Raw genomic sequence first — 27966 nt, 5'->3', positions numbered from 1 at the left:
GTTTTATACAATTGTTTGATTTTCTTATAACGATGCAAGATCAAAGTTCCAGGTGAAATTTTCAATTGGTCAATGTAACTTATATATTTAAGCACGCTAATAAACATAATTTTTAGTTCAATTCATTCATTTTCCGTTGAATAAAATAAAATTGTTTGTCGAAAATACAAAAAAAATTTACTTAACCACTTCGCCCACAATATTGTGCGAAGAAATCGGAACAAACATAAGGGTGAGTTTTGGCCATATTTGTACGTTCGAATATATTTTCTTGAAAATATTAGAAAAAATCTTTATATAATGTCTTCGAGGACAGTGAGAGCCGTGATCGACCTTACTGTTAATTATGGCATGCGTTATCGAAACTTAAATCGTAGGACAAGGGGTTACTTTAAATGAGACAATTTTATTTCATAATATATACGTACCAAGTTGCATCTCTTTTATTTGACACAGCAACGCTGAAGACTACAAGTTAATAAAAACAGATCCTATGCTTTATCACAACTCGATCAATACGAACTTTTAAGAGTTTTTAGACTCTTTTAGACTCTTCAGTGAATAATGGGTTTCAATTTTAGTTTTGTGAGCTTCATGTTATGAATCCCATATGACACCTAATCCATAGTAAAATCGTTCATCAGTTCGTGCATAATACTTTTAGTTTTTGTATACTATAATTCGTTTGCATAGCTACGCTTGACGCCTTTAGTATACTTGTTTTTATTCATGGAAGTAATCATGGTTATCTACTCTCAGGTGGCGTGAACTCGGCACGCGTTACCATTAAATATCAATTTCCTATTGAATGAATAAAATTGGAAAGTAGTTTGCTCGTTTATATATTTATAAAAAGAACATATTTAATTTTTGAACATAATAAATATTGTAATCAACATTTTACAAAATCTTGCAACATAGATGCATAATTAGATTTCTTATAATATTAAATTCTTAGAATAAAAATGATTAATAATACACGATATTCTGTTGCTAATTTTTTATATCTGACAATACGTGATGAACAACATTACAAAAATATTAGTTAATTGCATTAATTTTTAAAAATTATAATAAGAAAGTAAATATCCTATACAACAGAATACTTGTCCTGATGATAATTAAAGTGGCTGAATGTTGTTCATATTATTATAATTTAGAAGAAAGTAATTTAAAGTAAGTGTTTCACATTTTGATAATTGCTGGTATATTAAAAAGAAAAAATGAAGGACAACAAATTTAATGATAATTGATCTTATAAACTACAATAAATTTTAGGAAAACCTGAATTATTTAACTCAAGCCTTGATGAACAATGATTGCGTATAATTTAAAAAATGCAAACAGTAAAATAATATGAAATTTCGTGGAAAGAGAATTTTATGGTCGCTAAAGTACTGTCAGTACTTTAAACATTTCTTTCAAATTCACAAAATATCTTTTCGTCTTTTACTTCAATCCACGATTATTGAATGAATGAAAAATCTTTATTTACAACCATAATTATACAAAAATTAAAATTCTAAAATTGAGGGAAATCAGCCAACAAATACAATTATATATATTTATTTCAAAAAAATTTGGTAAACCATAATCAAATAGCTTTATTTGTTAAAATAGTAAATAATACATATGATAAATAGAAAATAATCGTTAGCTTATGGGCTACAGACCCTTCACGATTGAAAAAATATAACTTAAGCCTATCAACTTTCCTATCGTAACCTAAGAGACGTCTACATCTAAAAGCATTTCTGCATTTCTAAAAATTATTTCTATATATACTTCAAATATATGTATATCTTTATATTTCTATATGGTTCCTCTTTTACTGGTAAAGAATTAATCAAGTAATAATATAAAATGTACGTGTATATTTAAATGGAGAACATGCGATCCTTTGATCGACATTTTTTTATACAGTTATGGTTGACTATTTAATTACCGTTGCGACATAATACACGTACGGTATATAAAATAAAAAGAACATAAAGCATTCGCGTTTTTATGTCGTTGAAGAATCCACCTATTGTTTCATGAGATAATAATGTTTTATAATATGCGTTATAAAAACATTTATTAATTTTCAATTGCAAGATACATACTTTTACACATATTGATCTTTATATGTACATATGTACATATTGTATGTATGAATGTTGCTTACATCGTAGCCATACAGCATTAACTTTGTCACAAACGGCAGGCGTGACTGCATTGAACTCACCTACACCATCTTTGATCAAGCGTTCTGAAGAAAAGTCAATCTCATAGAAAATTAAATTCTGCTTCATATTATTATTCAATATTTGAAGTTTTTATACATTCAGAATTATAACATTAAACCTGATGTTACGAATGCACGAATGCATCCCTGATCTTAGAGACCTAACTCTCTCTATCTTTTTCCTGACTCCATGCTCACACACACATGCAGGCATCCTAGCGCTATTAGTACATATATGATGAGCTCGACGTGCCTGATGTTGCTGCGTAACCGTAGCCTCGAATCCAGCGCTTCATTTTCCAAAGACTTTAATTTCAGTATTTATTGAAATCAGTGACATATATTAATGACATTATTAAAATAACAAAGTACTCTTTCTATTATGTTATGAAAATACTAATAATGAAAGAAATATAATAAATAATATGCGAATAAATGGTTCATTACTTCACAAGTGATCGATATGTTGGGGGCGCTGGGTTCGAGATTACAGTCGGAAAGCCGTATGCGCATGTCACTTCACTTGGACGATCTCTTTCTGTCGTGGCATCTGGAGGTGAGTGGTTGTTCGTGGTTTTAGTACAGGACTATAATCCGTTGATTTTCTTACCGGGAAGGTAGCATCGAACGTCAGGTACGGAATAGAACAACAAGCAAAATATCAACGATTTGTGTTGTGACAACAGGTTTGCGGAAATATTGTTTTTCTCGGTGAATTTCAACGTTGGAAAAGAAGCGCATGGTCGATCGCTGTATTAGCCGGCTGTTCAAACGCGGACCACATGCTGATCTTCGTAAAAGTCATTCGACATGTTTTTCAAAAATTGTTGAATTTCGTGATTAATTATCGACCATACGAAAAGATTTACGCGGAGAAATAAATGACGAACTGAACTTGATTTTTAAGTTCAGAAACTTCGGAAAAGACAAATAACCGGATGCAGTATGGCGGTCGCTTGTCAGAGTTGGAGATTCGGTCATGAGTTCGTGCATCATTGGAGATATTCATAGTGTCAAACTTACAATTGTGCGCTTCACGACCTTATAAATATACCGACAAAAGTAGTTTTAACAATGCAACAAAAAAGGAGCTGTAATTAATGTATGATTCTGTGTAACTGTTGTATCCAGTCGTGTATTACGAATTGGCTGGAAATCGGATGCAATAACGACCTTGTGGGACGACTTGTCGCCGACAATGGAGTTCGTTTACCGATTTTCAGTATGACAAATTCTTATGCTAATCCTTTTTTAATTATAGAAACGATTGTTCTTATACTGAAATGATAACAAGTAAACATTGTATTATTGAAAACAATAAGTAACAAATTTTTAGTCATGTAGTATTTACTTTATATATAATACTTGTTTTAAAATTGAATACTCCATTGCATAATATTAACATTTTTACTATATTCGTGATGAATAAATATTTATCACATTGATATTTTGTTTTATATAGTTAACAAATTTGAATTTTTATGATAAAAAGTAATACATTTTTTTAACTTATTCTGCGAACATAGAAATAATAGGTTACTTCCTCGATAAAATATTTGATTATTTTTATCCGAAATTTCAGATTAATAATGAGGTACAATATTTAAAAAGTAATTACAGCTCTTTTTACGTTCGATGCCAAGCGTCAAGGAAATCGCGGCAACGTTGCAATGTCTCGCCATCTACAAAATGGCTGCCAGTTCCGTTCTCGAATATTCAGATATCGCCACGTGGACGTTAAAATAAAGACAATAGCTGTATTTATAATGAAACCTTAATAACTTTCGATTCTTCATAATTTTAGTAAGAATTAATCTTACATGAAATTTGTGTAATTCTACTATAATAGTAGTAAAATGAATTTAAAAGATTAACTTTTTTGAACACGTGATCTATACGCATAACCTTCTCAATTTGAAGAGGTATTTTTTTGGTAATTTGATAAACCGTATTTCAAATATCTGATTATTTTAAAGGTATCGGCACATTATATTGACACATAAATATTAATTTATTTTTGTTTCATTACAGAGTTAACCAGTAGTCTCGCCATAAATTCATCATGGGTAAGGAGAAGGTTCATATTAACATTGTTGTCATTGGACATGTTGACTCTGGCAAGTCCACCACCACTGGTCATTTGATTTACAAATGTGGTGGTATTGATAAACGTACCATTGAAAAATTTGAGAAGGAAGCTCAAGAGGTAAGCAAAATTATTCATATTTTTCTTCATTCTTAAAATTTAGTATTGACTTAATGTCACTGATCATTTATTTCAATTTCGTCCAGTGATAATCAAATATAATTTATTCTTTAGTATGTTACAAATCATAAAAATAAAGTATCAAATTAATAAAAATTAACAAATAAAATAATTCAATTTAATATCAATTTTTAGATGGGAAAAGGATCTTTCAAATATGCATGGGTATTGGACAAACTGAAAGCTGAACGTGAACGTGGTATCACTATTGACATTGCCTTGTGGAAATTTGAAACTAATAAATACTATGTTACTATTATTGATGCTCCTGGACACAGAGATTTCATCAAAAACATGATTACTGGTACGTCTCAAGCTGACTGTGCTGTATTAATTGTTGCTGCTGGTACTGGTGAATTTGAAGCCGGTATTTCGAGAAATGGACAAACCCGTGAGCATGCATTGCTTGCTTTTACTCTTGGTGTAAAGCAACTGATTGTTGGTGTTAACAAGATGGACTCTACTGAGCCACCATACTCTGAAGCCCGATTTGAGGAAATTAAGAAAGAAGTATCATCCTACATTAAAAAAATTGGTTACACTCCTACTGCTGTTGCATTTGTACCAATTTCTGGTTGGCATGGAGATAATATGTTGGAAGTTTCTTCTAAAATGCCTTGGTTTAAAGGATGGGTTGTTGAGCGTAAAGAAGGTAAAGTGGAATCAAAAGTAGAAGGAAAATGCCTTATTGAAGCGCTTGATGCCATTCTTCCACCTTCAAGACCTACAGATAAGGCTCTCCGTCTTCCTCTTCAAGTAAGCTGCTATTTGAGTCCAATAATTTTAAGTTTTTGTTTATATTTTATAAGGATGAGAATATTTATATTTCATTCGTGGTTTCCACCAGAGGATTTTTAAATTCGTTGATGGATAGAAATGTCTGACTAAAATAAATTCTTTACAAGATTATGAATTTTTCAAAAAACATACAATAATGCTATGTATAATTCAATTGTAGGACGTGTACAAAATCGGTGGTATCGGAACTGTACCAGTTGGTCGTGTTGAAACTGGTTTACTGAAACCAGGTATGATCGTCACATTCGCTCCTACGGCTCTGACCACTGAAGTTAAATCTGTTGAAATGCATCACGAAGCTTTGCAAGAGGCTGTTCCCGGTGATAACGTTGGTTTCAACGTTAAAAACGTATCTGTCAAAGATTTACGTCGTGGTTATGTAGCTGGAGATTCTAAAAACAATCCACCTAAGGGTGCTGCTGATTTTACTGCACAGGTAGGTATCCGAAACAATATTGAAAATTTTAGTAAAATTATTGTATTAGAAAGTTAAGTAGATTATAGTAAATAATAATTGGCACAATGATGAGAACCTACGTAATTCATTCGCGGTTTTCACCATAAGATTTTTTTAATCTAATGATGGTTGGAAGCGTCTGAGTGCTATTTTTTTTTATAGTATAATAATTTTATATAATTTTTCTTAAAATGATGTTTAATCTTATTGTTGTTAGGTAATCGTGTTAAATCATCCAGGTCAAATCGGCAATGGATACACCCCAGTATTGGATTGTCACACTGCTCATATCGCGTGTAAATTCGCTCAAATCAAGGAGAAGTGCGATCGTCGTACTGGAAAGACCACCGAAGATAATCCACGATGGATAAAATCTGGAGATGCTGCCATTGTTGTGCTTGTCCCAAGCAAGCCCATGTGTGTAGAAGCTTTCCAAGAATTTCCACCTTTGGGACGTTTTGCTGTTCGTGACATGCGCCAAACGGTGGCTGTTGGAGTCATCAAAGCTGTCAATTTCAAGGATGCTACGGGCAAAGTCACCAAGGCTGCCGAGAGGGCCCAGAAAAGGAAATAACTAGTTTCCGTACATATGTATCGCCAGATGGGCATCGACGTATAGTAGCCAAAGTAGTTTACCTTTTTTTTCCACGTTCCTCATGCGAGAACAGCGTTATGTTACCATCGCAAACTGCAATATTTTCTACAAAATCGCAACCAACGAATAAGAATAATAGAATTGATAAAGAATCGCTACGACTGGCTTTTCATGTGCATGAAATTGCACGTTCGTCACATTTCTTTGACATTCGCATATTCCGTTTATCGAAGTGGTTGCTTCGTCATTTTTCTCATCGTAAAGAATTTCGTAGGAAAGGCAACGGCCAACGATGGTGTACAAACAATCTATTTCTCGTTTACATGAGTTCCGTGAAAAAAGAAAGTAAATTACAAGAACTACTTTCAACATCTGTTTCACAAGAACATCAACAGACTCCATAATTTAGCTCGGCTTAATTATATTTTCTAACTATACGGAAATAAATCCTATATCTGCGATATTCGAGAAACATCTCATTATTTTTTTTGTTGTCGTTATTACTAATTAGTCATTGCCATCCTTCTCATAAAACGCTTTATATTTCCGGCATTATTTTTAAGAAATTACTTAAGTCAAGAAATTTTATTACAATTGTCTTAATTTTTTTTATGAAAAATCAAATATGTCTATACAAAAAATTAAGCTGGGAAAAAGAAAGGTATTGGTAGAGTTCCAGTGCAGAGTTAGATGGGAAATGGGACCTGTTTTTATTATTACTTTTCAATTACCTAGGTAAGGAATTGAATTGTTGAAGATATATACACAAAACATTTTTCTACGAGATATTTCTTAACGAGGATTTACCTTGCCTTTTTACACGTTCTATATTAAAAGGAAGTATGTGCGAAAATACAGTTGCTCTGCAATGGTTCAGCACTTTTAGCCCGCGATTCTTTTATGTATTGAGATTGGTTAATAACGGTTTTCTGTACAAACATAAATAACAATAATAACGAATGAAAGTGAATAAAGTAGTTACGGAAACAGTTACAGATTCAGTCTTTCACCACTTAGCTTCCTATTCCTCCTAATGAACATTATATTTACATTTCACAAGAATACATCGTGACTAACATTTCTAATGAAATTAAACATTTGTAAACCTTCAAACGGCATACAATAAAAAGAAAATTAAAATACTTAGACATTTATACATATATCGTCACTGACCAATAAACTATCGTCGGTTTTAACTACATTTGTTTGGTTAATGTAAGATAAGAATGAGCGTAGATATGAATACCCGAGCATATTTGTCAATGCATATTTATAAAAATTTCAACATTATATTTTAGTAAAGTGAAGACAAACTTTGTTTTGAAATGTTTAAAGTAATAGAATGTGTACACAGGGTTGTAAATATTCCATACCTACAAACTGAGGTTATATTTTAATTTTTTTTTCAAACCATTTATTACATATGAACAATATACAATATGTTTCACGAATTTTGTCTACCTGAGTATATTTGTAATTTCAAATACTTGAAAATGTTACAAAGGTTCTAAGTTTCAAGAAAAATATGGTAAATATAATTTTTAGAGATCTAGTGGTCAAATTTATTTTGTTGAATGGAATGACCAAATTTTGATATTTAATTTTCGTAGAAAAGAGAAATTTCAGTATAACAAACTAAGATTCAGTTTTCCTAAAACTTATCTTTTTTAAAATATTTGACTTTATACATTCATTTTATCATTCAAATATTTGACTTATTCGTTCTATTAGTTTTTTATGAAACATTTTGGAAGATACATATGTTCAGTACTTCAAATTTAAACAAATAGCATACAAGTAATAGGATAAACGAAGTCAAATATCTTAAAATATAAATATAAATTATTGACAATCGTTAAATATACATAATAGAAAAAAATAATAGTATTCCTACAAAGTAGGAACATGTTCATACATACATACCTACATATGGACGTATACATGTATGTAACCTATTTCTAAAAATTTCAATACTTTGTAGAAAGTATATGAGATTTGTATATTTTTGTAACGAATCTCATTCTTCTCAAGTAATTCTTCATTTACTAATTATGTTTGATTAATAATTATAAAAAATTAGTGATTTCTACTAAAATAATTTTGTTGAATATTTTTTCTACACCAATTTAATAATTTAATTTTTTAATGGATAAATTATAATTATAATTTTCACGAAAGATTAATTATTTAAGAAACATAGTTGTACAAACATATATAAATATAAATACGTATGTATATATGTATATGATCGATATCCTATGTCTTAACACGAGTAGATTTAGAACAGATGTATGAAACATGGCTACCATTAGAAGTACTTTGTCAATATTTTCAAATTTTTTTTCAAAAAGTACAAATTTTACAGTGACTGGTGTAAGTACAAATATATTTTTGGAATTATGCACGTAACAGTAAGTTACATATATAGATTTTATAATCTACAGTTAAAAATGCAGTTTTAAATTTTATTCTGTTGCCGTTTAGTTTCAGCAAGTACGTAATACAAATGTAAATCGATGGATGATTCGTGATAATAAACGAAGAAAGTTGGCGGAAAAATATGCACCGGAGCGATTACGATTAGTAGCCATGAAAAGAAATAATATTTTGCCACCTGAAATTCGAGTATGTCATACGTAGTCAGATTAACCTCAAAATATGCAACAAACCCAAAGACTTGTTATTACATTAACACTTCACCTGCCAAGAGCCTATTTATAGTTCTTATAATTTCAATGCCTACTGATTGGAATCTATTAGTTATTTTTGGTTGTCCTAAACTTTCAAGTTTTATTTAAAAGTTATAGAACTCAATAAATAATCGCACATACTCTTACCCAATAAGCTCTTACGCATTTCCTCACATTTATATTCAAATGATCGAGCAGGTAAATTGTTAAAATAACAGGAATAATATTTATTAATTATGCATAATTGAGCTAAAGAACTAAAAACTTCTTTATTCTTTCAGGCACTTGCTGGTAAACAAATAGATGAAACAATTCCTCGTCAAACTGCTATGAGACAATTAACAAAACGTTGCATAATTACTTCTCGTCCACGTGGTGTTCTTCATAGATGGAGACTATCAAGATTTGTGTTTCGTCATTTAGCTGATTACAATAAATTATCTGGCGTACAACGTGCTTTATGGTAAAACTGATGTATAAAACACTATCATCAGTTAGTTAGAATATATTGAATTATATATATGAAAAATATTGAATAAATGGATGAAGTAATGAATAAAAGTGAATATAATCTTCCTATTGTAACTTTGTTAGAATTAGTTTTTATATTATCATACTCATTTATTATGATATACTTTGAATTCATGAAGTTAAAGTTTGTAATATTATTATTAAAGTATTATAAATATTATCACAAGTAATATGTAAGTGTGAACAACTATTGCTCTTTTTATCGTAGATATTGATCGATACAATAAGCATTTAAAAATGTAAAAATGTAATGTAACTCTATTTGTTTTGAAAAATGATTGAATGTAGTAATTGTTTGGCTAACAAATATGTATCTTTTCTGTAGTATACAAAATAATTTACAAAATTTAATTAATGATACTTATATTTTTTATTTCTTATTATCGGTTACTTGTACCAGAGTTAGTAGAGTTTAAAATATGTTTAATAAATATACTTGCAAATAGATTGTAAATCTAGATTTTTGTTTTTGATTTTTCTAAATTTATGTATGGTACAGAATAGAGCAATTACAAAACTATAAATTGCCGCATAAATGGTAACACAATTTATTTCGTCCTAAAGTAAAAAGCAAAATAATAATTATAGCATGAGATTTATATTTTTGATACGTTTTGCTATGAGTCTATCACCTAAAGCAATATTAGGTTAACAATGAGTATTTCAAACATCGATGTGTGCTGCGTATTTTACGTTAGTTTATCAATGTTAAAGTACGAGAAACTAAACAGTATAAGTACCTATCTGATCAGAAATGCATGGCGCAGGTCCGGTTATATAGTCAGTTCTTCTGAATAAGGAGACTCTACGAGTTAGTACACATTGGTATACTCGCGGAGTGAATTCACATTTTTCTTGTTACAATTTTACCTGTTGCATCGTTATTATTGCTTCCGGTAACAAAATATTCAAAATATGAAAGTCACGATACGCGATTTTGTGAGTACTTTGTTTTACATAATTAAAACTGTATTTGTAAAATATATGCAAGGTTTTTCGATTAGTTTTCAATACTTATTAGTCTGTTTTAATATTGAATTAGGTTGCATGCCTATTATATTTTCTTTTTAAGAATATTTGACAAAATAGATAAAAAAATGTTAATAATAAAAATGCGGATAACATGTATTGTAGAAAATACAAACCAAATGTTTTTACTTAAATTTGTAGAAGTTTATAAAAAATGAGTTATGTATATTTTAGTTAATAAGACATGAAGATAAACAATGTTAAATTGTAAATATCTTCTTAATTGGTTTCAAGATTCTGTAATTGAGTTAATTTTATTTCATCAAATCGTTTTAAATTTAGACAAGTGCTAAAATTGCATAAAGGCAACAAATAAATTTATTTATAAATTGAATATAACTACGTGAAAAATCAATACCGTTAAATTGATAATATAGTGACTTGATCGAAGATAAAAAATATTACTGTTGTATCTAATAATTAATGTATAATTTCTGATAGGTTCTATTATATAAAAGATCCTTTTATAGTTATAAAAGTTATAGATAGTTAATAGTTTTTTAATTATTTTAAAGAAATTTTAACTTTGAAAACATAAAAATTAAGTACGCTAACCGTGCTATCGTTATTTAGTTTCGATCAAATTTCTGAAAAACTGATTTCCCACCGATTTTTATTATTTTGAAACATATTATAAAGGGTGTATTTTTTAACTAACTATTTACATTACATATCCTTTATATATTCCTTACATATAGTAGGTGGCTTTAGTTTTCGAGATATTCGTAAAACACTTTATGTATTGCACAATTGAATTCTACCCTATATGTATAATACATATGTAATAAGTCCGCGGCATTATATGTATCAGCACGGATCTGCGGCTTATCTCTTATTTCTATAAACACATTGTGATGACCCACGATCAACAAATTTAATGGGTGAGTAAGTGAAATAAGTGGATCTCCTTCAGAAGGGTTTGACCACTTATTCACGTTCACTTGTTATACCTGTTGGTCGTTGGCCACCGTGTCATGTTTATAGAAATAATATGATAAGCGGCACATATGCTGCCGTGGACGTGTACATATTCGGCAGAATTTCTCACTGTGTAGTGTATAAGATATTTTGTGAATAATTCAGAAACTAAGCCCAACTATTATGTAAAGAAAAAAAATGTTTCAAATAAATGCCCTTCGTAACGTATTTTAAAATCATCAAAATTAGTGGGAGTACATTCTTTGTTACTGTGGAGAGAACTTTTCTTGAGAATTTATTCACGAAGAAGAATTTATTCAAATCAATTCACTTCACGAACACACTACACGAATTGACTTAATTCGTTTCAATTTGAAAGGAAATCTATTGTAGATCGTTCTAAACAATTATCAAAGTTGTATTTTTACAAATATGGCTAACAAGTTCAATTCTGTTACACCGTTTGCACGATTCAGGTTACCACAATGACTTAATGTGAAAATGGATATTCTACAAGCAAAATTAAGAAAAAAATGTTGTATAAACATAGGCTCTTAAATGATTTATTAAGAAGTTATAACGAAATTACGGAACAATAACGAATCGGTGGCTTGCCGACACAATATATGTATATAGTGCTGATACCTGTTCGTGTTTACGTAAACTGTAATGTTTACTTACTGAAATCGTTGATTTCGTCGTTGACTTCTGCTAAAATTGATACTATTATATTTAGTAAATACATTGTAGCATTTCATATCAAGGTGCTGCAAACCTGTGAAAGTAAACGTTTATAAAGAATATTTATATAGTATCTTACTAATAACACAAGTCGTGAAACAGTGAGTGGTATCGATTATCGGTTCGATTTTATTCATATTTATGAATAGTGTGATTTGACATCAAAATTGTTCATTTTAAATGTAGGGAACCATTTTCTGTATTTTGTATCGTCTACAGCAGGCATATGGAACATTTTCACTCGAGTGTCACTTGACACTTAGCTATCACGTTGTAGACCGTAAATGCATAATTATTTTGCAATAGTCAAAAATATTTTAAAGGTCATCTTTTAGTCATACCGACTCCAATGATTATACCTTTATATCGTAATACAAAGGTACAAATCTTTAGAAATAAAGTAAAGGACACCTATTATAAAAAGGCGTAGACATAATAAACTAATGGTATATGTTTATACATAATAAACTTCATTTGGGCTTTGTTTGATTTGGATTTACAAATGGTAGTTGTTAACTAACACTGTTGTCTTTTAAACGTAGCTATGGATACATTGGTATTTTAAATAATCTTTTACACCTCCAAATATGTATCGATCGGTGACAAGTCCAAATTTGTTGAAAGGAATTTTTCACACGCTTATTCGTCTGTATGCTTTGTGTGTAAGTATTCAACGTTTATTGAAAATCAAACGTGATTTGTCGTTTCGGAGGAAAAATAGTACAATACGACGAAATTATTATTTATCTTCTGATGCGTTTAAAATTATACAAAAATCGCTAAAGCCCACCATTATGGTAATAAATATTTTATTAAAACGGGCTTTGATCAAATAATATGTATTACCAAGTCGAGGAAAAGGGACGAATATACTACGTTAGAAAGGGCAACATATATAATACATTGTTGAATAATAATAGGTTCAGTATAAATTATAATAGTTTTACACAGAAACGAACGAAAATTTGTCACAGAATTGTACCGATGATCTCATACCTACTTATGAGATTTGTTCATTTAATGTAACTTTTTTTCTTCGTATCGCATCTGTCCAAGAACAGATAATGAAAATTGAACACAAAGTTGTATAAGAATTCTAATCGTGGTAAGTTAACAAGGCTTTAAAATGTCAACACATTAGTTCATAACGTGTATAAACACTCGTCAGCCCTTTCCAGGAACATGCACATATGTATGTATGTATGTACAATGCATCGTTGGTATCGTTTACCTCGAACGTGCGTCACGCTGTAGAATGTTCGCAATGCTTGATAATTAATTTCATAATACGCGTTCCACAACGACAAACATAAATCTCTCGCGGAGTTCGTCAAAATTTATCCCTCGTGCACCCTATTTATGTTATTTGCGATTTAATGCTTGTGATTGGGAACAAACTGAAAATGTCGTTCCCACGTGATACGATAAAATATAAAATATTGATGCGATCGATCAATATAGATTACGCTATTGTTACGACCAAGTCGATGGATACAAGTGTACGGAGTAGCGTACCGATCCGAAACAACGAAAATAATTTTATTATTGCCTCGAGAATTGAAAAATTTACCTTAACCTTAAAGCGTTCCTTCATTCGATGATACACTCATCTTCGGGTAAAAAATGTCCCGAATGTACGAAACTTGTGTTTTTAATTTTATAATATAATACAATGAGATGATAAATTACGATACGAAGAGAAAGAAAGAATGCTCACGTTTATTGTTCTGTCGCGAACTGACTAAATTTTCGGTTACTGTTTCTTGTGAATTTAATCGAATAAATAGATTCAAAAATGTATAACGGGTACCTTCTATTAAGTCAATGATCATTTCCGTAGTGTGAGTGTATGTATCGACATTATTCGGGGAATCGAGAGTTATTGCAAGAAAGAGTTTATATTAACAATTTCGTGAACTGAGATTATGCTGCTCTAATTTAGTTAGCTAACGGAATTTTCTTATTCGTTACACGGTGAAACGGTTACGTGAAAAAGAAAATGGAATACACAGTGATAAAACTTATAATGTAACATCGTTAAATTGCTTTATTCATAATTTTTTAATCGATATCGATTAAATAATTCTCTCTCTCTCTCGTGAGAGAGTCTCCAATGTGAACTGTCATCTTGCTCAGATTGATCCTTGTTATCTACGAAGAAGGCTCAAAGGTAGGGTCGAATTCAATAGTAATCACTTTACCACTTAGTTTAACCGATCACTTTTGATTTCTTCGAAGAATTAATTATGACGATTGTAATTTCTAACGATTAAATTCTCCATGTTTAAAGGGTGTAGCTGTTTAGAGTAATCTTCGGTCTCAAGGCCAGATTTTATTCTCGGATTTATGACGTGGCGTCATCCTTATTATCGTTTATGTTTCCGTAGTGCGAATTACCCGTGAAGAAAATTCAATATTTTTATTTTTCAATTATATAGATTTTGTGGCTTCGTTTTCAAGAAAATCGAATTTGAACATTTTTTTCATATCATTTGCGTAAGACAGATACTTTGTTGCAATCTTAGATTGTTTCAGTCGGTATTGGTATTCGTAAATATTAATTCGTGATTATCACAGACGTAACAATACAGAATTGTCTGTCGATCTTGCAGTTTGTGCGACATACAATAATTGCGAGTTTAACTGGGAGTTTGCCATGTCGATACTTCCGCTACAAATTGGCTGTAGAAAAGATTTCCCAATCGTCGTCATCTCGACAGATGACAATATGAACAAATTTGTTGTATTACTTGCATCATACCATAATCAATGTTTGTAAATATTAATTTATAATATTGTAATATTATAAGTTTAAGATTCGAGTATCACAGATAGATCTAAGTACATATCTATCTTAGGTGAGTAGTATCAATTTTCAAATTTGTTTTTCTCGGAAACGAAATCTCGAACGAAAAAACTTTATATTAAATTCTTTCTTTATTTTTCAATGTTGAATCATTTCCTTTTCGGTTGTATCACCAATTCCGTCACATTGCTGACCAAGACAAATCTTAATCTGTATGATTCAACTGGAGTGTGTTACTCAATTAGGACATTTTGCTTTTCGTTATTTTTTATTAGATTATTTAAAAGATGACTTTAATCGGATTATTGAGATTCGTACGATTGATACAGTACAGTTCCGATTATTCGGCACTCGGTTATCCGGAATGTCCGATCAAGCGATATATTTACCCCAACTATTCTTCGGTAAATGTTACGGATTATATACATACATATGTTTGCATATTTCATCTAAGGAAAGAAGTCACAGCCGCATATATTCAGCAGTGACGTCGATATTAAACAATTGACGAATAAAGCAAAAGAATTCAACTGTTTAATTCCAATGTACATATAGTGGCGAGCGTATAAATAGGAACATTCTACTTCCATAACTCAAATGATGGTTGTATTGTTAAAAAAGAAAAAGATTCGAACAAACGATTCTCCCCAATAATCGTTTCCCCAAGAAACAAAAAAAAATTTCAGTTACATTTTCATAAATATATCACATGTATCTATTTATGTGCTCGCCACAGCATGTACGTAACTGTAAATAAATTCTCCTGCTATGTATCGTTAATCTGAATTCAGATTTAAGAGAGTGCATTCCATTCTGTAATTCTGTAACTTGTTTTCAATCGTGCACAGATTACATTTGAAGCTAGAGTAATGAAACAAAAATGTGTAACATTATCGTTACATCAGAAATTGGGTATTATAAATCATTTGGAGAAAGGTGAAAATAAAAATAATATTATGCAAGAATATGATATCGGATCTTCCACTATATACGATACAAAAAAGCAAAAACAAAATCTTGAAGAATTTTTATCTCATTCTGCTTCATCTAAAAGTATTGATGTTTGAAAATCATTGAAGAAGCCTAGGCTGAATTAGGTAGTGCATTGTACACACGGTTTGCTATAAAAAGGTCGAAAGGTAAACCCATCACAATGATTGCTGAAAAGACTAAACAATTTCAAAGAGACTTAAGTTTACCAGAAAATAGTTGTTCGTTTTCGTGCAATTTCAAGATTCGACATGGAATACGTAAATTAGATACATACATACATATGTCGGGTGAGCAAAAATCTGCGGATCAGGAAGCTGCAAATACATTGTTTTTCCCTCTGGAATACTAAATGAAATTTATGCCTTTAATATACATATTTCAAGTGTTTTGAAATCGGCGAGGTCGTTAACATTGTAAATAATTGCTAAAATTTCCGTTAAAGAAAAATACAAATATGTATCGTTTCATCTAGAGAGAAGTTCCATTTATGTTTCTTCTAAAGGCTGAAAAAGATAGTACCGTATAGTGTCCTAGTAAAAATCAATGTACACAAGTAAGTTCGATCTCTAAAGATAAAGGAGTTATTCAAGGGGCTTGTTTGAAGTGTCTCATCTGGTACCTATAGATTTTGTGTTTACAAAGATACAACAAGAATAATACAGAGTAACACTAAACTTGTTTATCATACTAACGTGCAATAATTACAAATTTTAATAGGATTATAGCGAATATGCAATGTAATGGTCACCTTTGTAATGTATTCAGAGGTCCAGGTTACGATGTTAAAGACGAAAGTTGCCTTGAATGAAATTCCTATTAAAAGTAGAAATTCCAGTCACAAGATCTGGCCCTCGCTGGTTTATGGCAACGACACCGAAGAATTACACACAAATGACCAAACGAATTCATCAGGGCAAAGGGATGTGGACAGCTGCGTGAGAATTTACTATATTAATTTGATCAAATATTTACTTTCGCAAAATTGATAAAGATACACTTAAAATTATACTTCGTTGAATGATTGTATAGTGATTCCCGCTTTCACGTGACAATTCTCAAGCTAGATGTAAGTAATAGAATTATGCCACCTCTCTTCCAGTGTTTACATTTATACAGGATGGTTCACGAAACTTACATACCTTTAATTACTTTTAAATTATCTATTGTACGAACAAATTTTATATACATAAGAATTTCACGATTTCAAGAAGCAGATTATGTGTATAGTGTATGTACTCTTTTTTTATAGGTGATCTCAAGGTCAATTTATTGAGTTACTATTCGTTGTTCTAAAGGAAATGTTGTTATTTTTATGCTGTAATGTCGAAATTAATATCGAAACATTGCTCACCAGAAAATCCTCACTGGATGAGAAAAATTGACTATCAACATTAACGGAGCGTTAATGTGTAATATAACATATTCAGTAATCAATTAATTGGATCACAATTTATTGATGAACAATTAACGGGACAATTTTATTCGAAAATGTATTATTAAATATCCATACACAAACCTAGTGTTAACATGATCATTGTTCTCCACATTACGTACATGTGGCAAAGCAAATACATTAGTTAATAGCGATAGACAATCGTCTAGGGTAAAATTACTCGTGTCGATAAACCTTGTTACGTAAACCTTGTTCAACAAAAATCTACAATGACATTGAATCTTCAACTTGACATTACGTGAAGTAAATTTTCATAAATGGTTTAAAAAGTACGGTATTTCATTTAAAATAACGAAATTAACTTTGAAATCTTTGAAATGTCTCTACTTATAAAAAAAGTACATACACTACATAATGTGCTTCTTCAAACTATGAAACTATTGTAAAACAAATTTTTCACACGATACATAATTTAAAGAAATTGGAAGTGTGAGAGTAGAGTGTATCAACTTGTATAGTGCGGACTCGTTTTCATTAAGAGAATTTTGCCAATCCATTGGTAATACTCTCATTATTATACACTTAAAAAAGTACATATTTTTATTCTGGATTACTGATCGACACATCGATACGCGAATAGCGAGGCAAGGCCTCAGTTTGTGATAAACATCGCTATCTATTTGCTTTTAAATGTACTGCCGATTGTATCTCTTAAAAGCAGGAATTATTATATTTAGATATTTATTATGCACATGCTTGTATTATTTTGTTCTTCTACAATTTTTAATTAACATTATCTATTTACTCTGTTAAAGACTTCGGAAAGTTTTCATCGTGCTATTGGACCCATTTTGAGTTTAGCACAAATATTTGGTCTATTTCCTATATCTGGAGTACGATCGCTGTCACCCTCGAAGCTTCATTTTCAGATATACTCGTTTCTGACTATCTATTCTATTTTCATCACAATGATGATACTTTTCATAACGATTGTATCGATAATACATATGTTGACGACTATAAGCGCTGAAACATTCCACATGCGTGGTAAGTGACAATTTTCCTCTACTATACGTATTTGAAAGTATCGTGAATATTTTGTATCTGACAAAGAATATATAAAATTTTTCATCGATTGAAAGATTATATAGAAAAAGATTAGATTTATCCTCATATCTGTGACTGTTTGTACTATCTGGAACAGTTTTTCAGCGATCAAATGTTAATGTTTAAATAAATTTAAAACGTAAATGAACGTATCGTCAATTTTTTAAGTATATTTAGATCTCGGTTTAAGACTACAATTTCAGTGTGCTGTTGTTTTAAAATAATCAGTTTTAAAACGAATAAAAACAATAATGTCCAAATTCAACTTGTAAACAAAGTATAAACAAAAGTAACGATCTTGAGTCTATCTCTGTATTAAAGGTTCACTAGGGCTCTTCAATGGTTATTTTTAAAAATTGTAAAGATTAAAATAATTTTTCTGTGGACTCTGGTGACTGGTCCAACAATTGCTTGCTTTGACTAAACGTCATTTGGCGAGCATGAATAATTTATCAATGTAGTTTTTAAATTAAACTTTAAATTTTTATTCATTCTCAGCTCTCAAGGACTTTATGAATTCCATTCGAACTAGAACTTAGATTTATCTATTCTCATCGGAGCTTATAACGCGAGAACTTTTAACGTATAAGTTCCATTTTAACTGTTTTAACGGAACACTTGGAAAAGTTCCATAACTGTTTCAGTCCTTAATTTTTCACGATTTTGATCAAACAGGACAGGTAAATACCTTACTGCAATTAAAGAACAAAAATGTTTTTATAAGTTCTCAAAGATTACAATATATGTGTTCTTTATTTAAAATCTAGAAGTGATTTAAAAATCTAGAAGTTATTTAAAATCGAACATCCATAATAAATACAACCTTGTGTCTTCCCAAAAGGCTCAAAATGTGAGACAACAACACTATCCAATGACTGACAATAATATCTATAATGTACATATATAGATTTATCTTTGATTTTAAGAAAAGTTAATATCATCTGGTACGATGTGTTAAAATTTCAATTATTCTAGAAAAATAATCCGTCAGAAGTTTATTTACTTATTTAATTTACAATTAAGAAAGGAAGTATACGAATTTCTGAATAATATTCTTCTCTACTGTCGTTATTAGAGTTTATTACCTATGTTTGAGTACGTGACACATCAAACACTGTAATATTCTGAACATCATTGTATACTAATCGATAGCCATAGTAGAGCGTCAATGTAGGGTGCTCTTATGAATAATATTTTTATATTTTTCTTCTTTTATGTAACGTGAGATAAAGACTGATGAGATGCGTTGGCCGTTGTATCGTGTTTCAGGTGGTATAGGTGAAGCCACAATCGGTGCTGTATTCTATGGGAACAGCCTGCTGGGTGCGATTTTATTTTTCTGGCTCTCGTCCCGTTGGACGTACGTTCAATGCCAATGGAGGGCCATGGAACAATACATAGACAGGTCAATATCGCATTCGTAGTGTGTAACACGATTCGTTAGTAATCGTGTTGTTTGCAGTTTATCAGCGCACTCACCAAGTTAGATGTCTATTAATCATCATTATACTAGAACTGGAGGATAATTGATTTATTTGCGAGTAAAACGCAGTCACGTGATATTAAACGATTCTTCGAGATTACTGATTATGAGCTTCCATTCGCGATACAATATTATTTTCCCTACGTTCATGGAACAAGCGAACCACTTCGTTGTCGTTTACGATTTATAATAAAAATCGAACCGGGGAATTCGGAGTAATGGAAACATTATCGTTTAAATGTTTTCTATATCGTGGCGGGATAATTACTACGATGATCGATCATTATTACGTTGTTTTCTTGTTACAGAAACTTTTCGATAAGAGTCGTAGAAGTACGCTAGAAAATTTTTAACGAGTAGTATGGTGATTATGTTACAGAAAATTACCAGAAATTTCGCATTGTATGCACTTGGTGGTCGAAATTTTTACACGAGAGCGCGTACTCGTGTAAAGATTATTTCGTTTCGTTGCGAGGAACGAAACGAACCAGCTAGGTGATCGGCTTATTCGTGTTGGTAAAAACACCTGTATTATTCCACGGTTGAGTTATTCGCGAAATGCCAGTAGATGGAGAATGGTATTTTAACGTAGGCATGCGAGAAATTGACCGCTATCCTAAAGAGCTGTACGATACGATCGATAAATATTGATACTATAGAAAATTCGAATAAAAAAATCGTTGTTATGTTAATAATCTTATAAATGTAGAAACACAAAACTTAATTTCAAGTAAAGGGAAAACAATTATTTAATATCACATTTTTAGATAAAGATCCTTCGATTTGGGAGAAAGACACATTATACCTAGTAGGATTAAAAATTACAACAAATTTGAAAGTAGTAAACGATACTGCCGAGTATTCACGATGGAATACAACTTATTATCTAAGGACGAAACAAATAGCGATATATTTTACATATATTAGAAAAATAACGCAAACAATATCTCACTGTAGACAAATTAAGTTTAAAAGATTAATATTATACATTTGCTAGTACATTAAGATTTATATTTTACTTATTTTATTATATTTTATTTATTTTATTATAATTTATTATATCTTATTTATTTTATTATAATTTATTATATTTTATTTATTTTATTATAATTTATTATATTTTATTACAATTTATTATATTTTACTTATACTTTATATTTAGAAGTAAATTTTGAAAATTTTAATACATTCTTTAACCAATTATAAATATTTTTGGATATTTTAGAAATTTTTTTGCATTACAATGTATTAATATACTGCACTTTTTAATTGTTATATTTTTATTTTGTATCAGCCTACTTTTTAGACAAATCGCTTCAGTCACTGTTGTACTATATATACGAATAACAATTTATTGTTCAAACATAGAGGGTTATTTTATTAAATTTGTTTTTTGCTATATAAAAAAGAATGAAGGTTTCTCTTTGATATATACACACAAGCTTTGTATTAAAAAAAAAGGCACTTCAGATCTGCAGAATTAATAGCAATTGTCGTAAATTCCAATATCGAGTTTGCTTCGACATAGGGTCGTAAAGGGCTTACATTAATTGTAACTATGAAATAATCATTCTTTTAACGATGTGATTAAAGAATTTTACTTATCAAACTTATACATTGGACTTGTAATACTTAAACTTAATTGTTTTCTTTTGTGCAGTAATTCAACGGGAAATTTATGCCTTCGAAGGAAATTTTTCTTTATAAGTTCCACCATTTTGCTGATGGCTTTAATAGAGCATGTTCTAAGTATACTGAATAACGTCGAGGGCTACGAATGGAGTGGGTCACAGAACTCAACATTTTCTCAGTTCCTGGAAATATACTGTTTACGCTCACACTCCTTTATCTTCGACATACGTAAGTTTGTATTTTGTATAAATTATTACAGTGTTTCTCAAATTGTGGTTCATGGACTCTTGAGAAGACATCCAATATCGAGTTTGCTTCGACATAGGGTCGTAAAGGGCTTATATTATATTAATTGTAACTATGAAATAATCATACTTTTAACGATGTGATTAAAGAATTTTACTTATCAAATTTATACATTAGAATTGTAATACTTAAACTTAATTGTTTTCTTTTTCTTCGCATGAATGCGAATGAGTTTTAGAAGGATAAAAAGAGCATATTGTATTAGGTGATTCAGAAATACATGTCTACACTCGAGAAGATGAATCTATACATTAAGATAAGTAACAATGTTGTATGAATGTTGCACATTTTTGAATTATGGATGATCGAAGAAAATGTTCAGTGTACTTTTCATCCTTCAGCATTTTTATTTTGAAACTATTTAAAATCTATCGTGTATTCGACGAAAGCTAACAATGCACTGTATAAAGCTGAGAAATTGATCAATAGAAGAAATTGAGAATCGTATCAGATTGAATATTTCAATTGGCTTTCGAAAGTCTACAGTTAACAATAAGTAAGAATTGCTCAACGTTGTCCACATTTCTCTACATTCTCGTTAAGGAGGTATTCTGAGAAACTGATTTTAAAAAATTGATTTCTTGTCTGGCCCTTTGAACATTGTTCAATAATTCGTAACTCGAAAAATAAAGTATACATATAGGACACACGTTCAAATTGTTTTACATATTTTAGCGTGTAGATTCACCTCCTGAAATATGGTCATGTATTTCTGAATCACCCTGTATACTGGAACAAAAAATTATTTGTGAAGTATTTTATTCTTATGAAAAACATCTGGTGAAAATTTTTTTGTCGTCAATAGTAGAAACTTACGAAAAGAAATTGGAAACTAAATAGCTCGAAAGTTTTTATATAGTTTTATTCACATTATATTGTAATTATAACGTATTTGCAAATTTTCATTCTGTTTTCCTAAATATACAAAAAAAATAGGAGATTTTATTGGATTTTTTGTTTGCAATGAGATAGTTTTCCCTGAAAACCAAATAATAAGGACTCTTTAATGTGGTAAAATAGAAAGAATTATATTAATAAGTTTTTTTTCCATTAGTTTTTGTTTTAAAGTTCATTAACTTTTTTATACGTTTACTTGATTAAAAATGTAGTTTAAAATTAAGAAAATGAGACCATTTTAAGTAAATTAATATTATTAAAACTAAAATGCACGATTTTAAAGAACAATTTCAAAATATATTAAAAAAGTAATAATTTAATTCAACTGCAAGGTGTCTGTCAAATATTTTCCTTTATTCAGAGGCGATCCCATGAAAATGCAAAATTTGAGAAACACTGAATTACTAGATATAAAATAAACAACGTTTATTTTAGTAAACTTTTCACAATTACAGTTATTTTCATTTTCAGTGGACTACAATTTCACCTTCGGTGTGTATATCTTTATTGTTAGTAAACTGGCGACATTCACGTGGAACTTTACAGACATCTTTATAATGCTGGTAAAAATTTCCTATATAAATTATAAATCATATTATTTGGTGGAATATTTGATTTTAATGATATATTAGGTCATTCCGTAAGTAATATCGCTTTGAAAGATAGGGCTTCTCATGATCATTCAAAGATATTTAACTATAATGATTATCCAGCATCCCAAAACTGATCAGACTGATTTGATAGCCTTCCTAAATCCTCTATATTTTTGAAAGTAGGAACTGCACTGGTTTAACTGCAGTATTAACTTGGATTTATTGTAAAAATATTTATATTGTTACTTTTAACCAATGATGTATTTTTCACAGCAACCGTTTGACATTAATCCGTTAAACCGTTTCAATCATTTCATCAAAAACATTTTGGTTCTGTGAATCAGAAAATTAATGTACAATCAATAAGAATCGATCCGTTTCCGTGAAGTTCTTTTTACTTAAAAGATGTTCGTGAGCGGAATAAATATTAATTCTTGTGGATTTCAGATCTGAGGAATGTGATGGCTGCCAATCATTAGTTTTCCAGTTGTTTTGTTTCATTTTTTTCCGTTGTTATTTTGATTGTACGTGATTGGATGATGTGAAATTGTTACTTATATATGTTAGAAGTAATATGTAATAGTCTCGTTCTGTTTTAAAAATTCAAAATGAAGTGCATCTATCACATTCTACTAAAAACAGGGTAAAACTTTCTTTATATCTAAGTAGTCTTGATCTTGTATAGGGTATTAGTTACTTATTTTGTGTCATTCATTATTCTCTGCAATTTTAGAATTATTTTCAAATACCAGTCCGGTTTTGAGGTTCAAAACAGTTATAATATTGGGTTCATGCAACAATTACGAGAACCGAAAAAGTGTTATAATTGTTATACATATATCGATTCTGGTTCATTTCGGTTTCGGTTATAGTTCTTCTTATTATATCGATTCTATAATTGTTATTTTTTGGTTCTGTATCGATTAGGGTTCGATTCTATATAATACTGTACATATATTCTTCTATAAAACAGACGATTTTATTTTGACAACAATGTTATTGCAATGTTATCGATATAACACTACTAATAATAAGATTAAATTATAATTAACAAAATCATGAATAATTGAAATGTCTAAAAATAATTTATAGGAATAAATTAAAAAACAGTAGATTCTCTTAAAATATTTAATAGCTTACTTAAAACGTTTATATATAATCAGAATTAAGAAGTAATGAGATCGATATAATACTTTATTAATATTACATAGAATAGAATCATAATCTATAGAAATATTTCTATAAAATAATAAACTGATGGGACATGCTAAATATCAGTCAAATGAAGAGAAGAGTAAATGTTTAATCGTAACATTTTTTACAATCTTCAGGTTTCCACGGGTTTGGCTGAAAGCTATAATTTTTTGAACAAGAAATTAGCGATTATGGTTGTGGAAGGTCGACGGACGTTCGATTGGCGCAAACTCCGCGAAAGTTATGCGATCTTGAGTTCTGTCGTGAAAAAAGTGGACGATCATATTTCACCGATTATTCTTCTATCCTTTGCAAATAATTTATATTTCATTTGTCTTCAATTACTAAACGGTTTATCGTAAGTATATTTATTTGTTCACTTATTTAATTCCATGAATTATTAATTGCTAGTTATATGTAAACTATTCACGATTGCCAGTTTTAAAATATTATGACTAACTAATTCGTGGACACTATAGTGTAAAAATGTGCACTGATTGGTCATTTTTAAAATTTCATTAAAAGTCTCGTCAGTTTTATAGCAAGAGTACGAAGTGTACACGTACGAATTAAATAAATTAACTATTTTATAACGCTAGCAATTGAGAGTTAAATGAAGGAATGGTCGAAACAATATGGTTTATAAGATTGTTGAATTTATTTTTTAAGACTGTAAAAGAATGTCGACAAAAATTTTAAATGTTACTTAAAAAAATATCGATGATCTTAAATTCTTGCAAAAGAATATCCTTTGGAAAATAATGATACTAGTGTTATACCTGCCCCTTTAAACAGTATAGAACCATAAATAACGGAGATATTTAAGTTATTAAGATCGAGTCATAGTCTAAATTGTGATACCTTTTTTGTTATCTCAATCACATAATTCATATATTTCTAAAACACTTTCTAATAATATATTCATGATGTTAGTCTTTCAATTGCTATATCACAATCCATTCAATTTATTATGTACGTTTAGGTTTGAATTTTATGTCAAATTCGATAATTTTGATTCTTATTTCTAACCGACAATTTCGGTTTGGTTTCTATTCGACAATTTTTTATATTCATCGTTTTCTACGATTTAATTATGGTTCCATCTGGAAAACGTTCGTTTTTATACAATAACTTTTTTATATTCATCGTTTTCTACGATTTAATTATGGTTCCATCTGGAAAACGTTCGTTTACTTATGATTTTTTCTTGTTAGTTGAAGTTAGTCTTGTTATCTCATTTTTAATGGTGAACTTGGGTATGCAATTAATTAATTCTTTTTCTATGTTACAAGAACTCCAAGCGGAAGCACCATTTTAAGCCAAATATACTTTTTTGGATCTTTTGCATTTCTTATCGGTCGTACATGCGCCGTTACGTTACTTACAGCTAGAATACATGATCAGAGTAAGAGAGCATTACCCTACTTGTATAGCTGTTCAGCGTCCAGTTACGATATCGAGGTAACTTTTTAAAATATTTCTTAAATTCTTGGAAAGGTATACTTTTGAATTTTTGTGGCCATAGTCGTAAGGATTTATTTTATTATGCGTTTTATATCGAGCTTTACTTCTATGAAAAAAAAATGGAAAAGATTGTCCTTATACCTTTCTCTCATAAAAGTAGTTCAGGTGTTATATCAAGTGGTATTTATCTGTACACATTCTGTATACAAGCATACAGCTTGTATGAAGAGAGATGTATGAGAAATTTAGATAATACATTTCTCATCTTGAGTCATTTGTATATTTTGCGTTGTAAAAAGAATTGTTTTCTACGAAAGTTGCATGATTTTCGAGTCGGTATTGCATAAAGTAGGTATGTACTTTTTTCAAGTGGAAACAGTATCAAAGATTTATAGGTCAATACTCATTTATGCAAAAATTCCAAAGATATCAAATTCTACGTAAAAGTAAACTAACCTTTATTGATCTTAAACGTAATACTTTACTTGGTTTTCCAAAAATTTATTTCAAAATTTACAAGTTTTCGTGATATTCTGTTTCTAAACTTTCTGTTGCAAACTTTCTGATATAAAATATATGATATTCTGTTGAAAAGAAACAAAGTTCACACATCAATTCCTATTATCCTCTCCCTTATAATTATGGAATTTCGTTCATTTTGAATAAGGTTTATTCAAATTGTCGAGGCTCAATTTTATAGAGATCAACATTTGTCACTTAATATGTTCAGATGTTTTCTATCGATGTGTAAGAAATTAAAATTTTTGAAATATTCAAAGCTGAATGTAATGTACGAAGCCTCTTATTCTTGTTTTCTTGGACATTTATCTAAGTAAAAGGTCTGTTAACAGGCACAGAGGTTGGAGTATCAACTTGCTACGGACGACGTAGTGTTGACAGGTTTACGTTTCTTTTCGATCACGAGGAACTTTATGCTTGCGGTAAATTGGTAGTTGCGACGTTTTTCGATGTAAGAATTCATTTAATATATTTTGCTTGAGTAATAATTATTTCTAGGTGGCTGGAGCAATAATAACCTATGAGGTCGTACTTTTGCAGTTTAACGATACACCACTGTGAATAAATAAGTGGAACGTATCGGTTTAAAGAAAAAGTCAACTTATTTGGTAGGATAGGTTCTACGAGCAATGAACTTCCACTTTTTGTCTTATAATTGAACCTTCGATATTCAAATCTCCGTTAAACAAATGTTTTACCACCCGTAGGTTCTATTGGGTAGATATTCTATTATTTGAAATTAATATGCACTTGTAGAATATTTCTTCTCATATTGAAACACTCTTTAATATTTTATCACAAATACTCCATGTACAAAAAAAATTCACGGTCTATTTTAAGTACTGTTAAGTCTAAATATTATCGTTACAAGTACAACTATTGTTTATACTACAACAAACTAGAAGGGAACTTAAAAATAATTATAATGCAAAGTGGTACATGGGCAATCTATCCTATGTGACTAATCAGTTTCTTTTTGTCGGATTATTATTTATTTTGAACATGACTCGAATATGGACAATTCGAAATGTTAATAAGTAAAGGCTTCTACAGGCCTTCTTGATGAGTACCTGTTAAATAATATTATCTAGAAACGTACCTTCTACTTATTCTTTAATCACGATAAAGATTAATTCTAGCCTTTATTACGAATAAAAAATATTAATAAATACAGCATTTTATAGTATCGAGCACATTATAATTACTTACATTGAAAATATTTTTAGAATTTTTTCAATATTCGTACAATTATAAAGACAACCTAGACAGTTTTAGGTATAAAAGGAATATAATTGTACATAGTTAAATGTGCCAGAAATTCTTACAA

The 27966-nt window shown here is 30.0% G+C and overlaps 3 protein-coding genes across 4 annotated transcripts; all 3 read left to right on the top strand.

Annotated features, from left to right (window-relative positions):
• Positions 1 to 2762: 2762 nt before the first annotated feature.
• Positions 2763 to 7332, top strand: Ef1a-f2 (elongation factor 1-alpha F2). The gene is made up of 5 exons (XM_076309871.1): positions 2763 to 2861; positions 4259 to 4433; positions 4629 to 5249; positions 5452 to 5727; positions 5966 to 7332. Exons 2-5 carry the CDS (start codon positions 4290 to 4292, stop codon positions 6320 to 6322), a joined length of 1398 nt encoding a protein of 465 aa, XP_076165986.1. The 5' UTR covers positions 2763 to 2861; positions 4259 to 4289; the 3' UTR covers positions 6323 to 7332.
• A 1272-nt stretch (positions 7333 to 8604) lies between these two features.
• On the top strand, positions 8605 to 9594 carry Mrps14 (mitochondrial ribosomal protein S14). 2 transcript variants are annotated; one of them, XM_076309278.1, is made up of 3 exons: positions 8605 to 8716; positions 8828 to 8968; positions 9315 to 9594. In XM_076309278.1, exons 1-3 carry the CDS (start codon positions 8642 to 8644, stop codon positions 9498 to 9500), a joined length of 402 nt encoding a protein of 133 aa, XP_076165393.1. In that variant the 5' UTR covers positions 8605 to 8641; the 3' UTR covers positions 9501 to 9594. The 2 variants fall into 2 exon arrangements, with proteins under 2 accessions (XP_076165393.1, XP_076165394.1); XM_076309279.1 differs by having other exon boundaries at positions 8649 to 8754.
• A 7212-nt stretch (positions 9595 to 16806) lies between these two features.
• On the top strand, positions 16807 to 27727 carry LOC143145149 (gustatory receptor for sugar taste 64f). The gene is made up of 9 exons (XM_076308222.1): positions 16807 to 16986; positions 18260 to 18491; positions 19821 to 19956; positions 21695 to 21894; positions 23341 to 23432; positions 24794 to 25014; positions 25949 to 26117; positions 26972 to 27061; positions 27138 to 27727. Exons 1-9 carry the CDS (start codon positions 16807 to 16809, stop codon positions 27198 to 27200), a joined length of 1383 nt encoding a protein of 460 aa, XP_076164337.1. The 3' UTR covers positions 27201 to 27727.
• The last annotated feature ends 239 nt before the right edge of the window (positions 27728 to 27966 follow it).

The sequence above is a fragment of the Ptiloglossa arizonensis genome, chromosome 4 (genome assembly GCF_051014685.1).
Source record: "Ptiloglossa arizonensis isolate GNS036 chromosome 4, iyPtiAriz1_principal, whole genome shotgun sequence".
NCBI classification, from domain to species: Eukaryota; Metazoa; Arthropoda; class Insecta; order Hymenoptera; family Colletidae; genus Ptiloglossa; species Ptiloglossa arizonensis.
Note: the sequence above shows the minus strand (reverse complement) of the source record. Positions and strands in the feature narration are given on the sequence as shown.

Coding starts and splice junctions, on each gene's coding strand:
- Ef1a-f2 (XM_076309871.1), top strand. CDS start 4,290: ATGGGTAAGGAGAAGGTTCATATTAACATTGTTGTCATTGGACATGTT. Junction 4,434..4,628: donor TTGAGAAGGAAGCTCAAGAG/GTAAGCAAAATT, acceptor ATCAATTTTTAG/ATGGGAAAAGGATCTTTCAA. Junction 5,728..5,965: donor CTGCTGATTTTACTGCACAG/GTAGGTATCCGA, acceptor TATTGTTGTTAG/GTAATCGTGTTAAATCATCC.
- Mrps14 (XM_076309278.1), top strand. CDS start 8,642: ATGGCTACCATTAGAAGTACTTTGTCAATATTTTCAAATTTTTTTTCA. Junction 8,717..8,827: donor CAAATTTTACAGTGACTGGT/GTAAGTACAAAT, acceptor GTTGCCGTTTAG/TTTCAGCAAGTACGTAATAC. Junction 8,969..9,314: donor TTTTGCCACCTGAAATTCGA/GTATGTCATACG, acceptor TTATTCTTTCAG/GCACTTGCTGGTAAACAAAT.
- LOC143145149 (XM_076308222.1), top strand. CDS start 16,807: ATGTATTCAGAGGTCCAGGTTACGATGTTAAAGACGAAAGTTGCCTTG. Junction 21,895..23,340: donor CTCCTTTATCTTCGACATAC/GTAAGTTTGTAT, acceptor TTTCATTTTCAG/TGGACTACAATTTCACCTTC. Junction 23,433..24,793: donor CAGACATCTTTATAATGCTG/GTAAAAATTTCC, acceptor TACAATCTTCAG/GTTTCCACGGGTTTGGCTGA.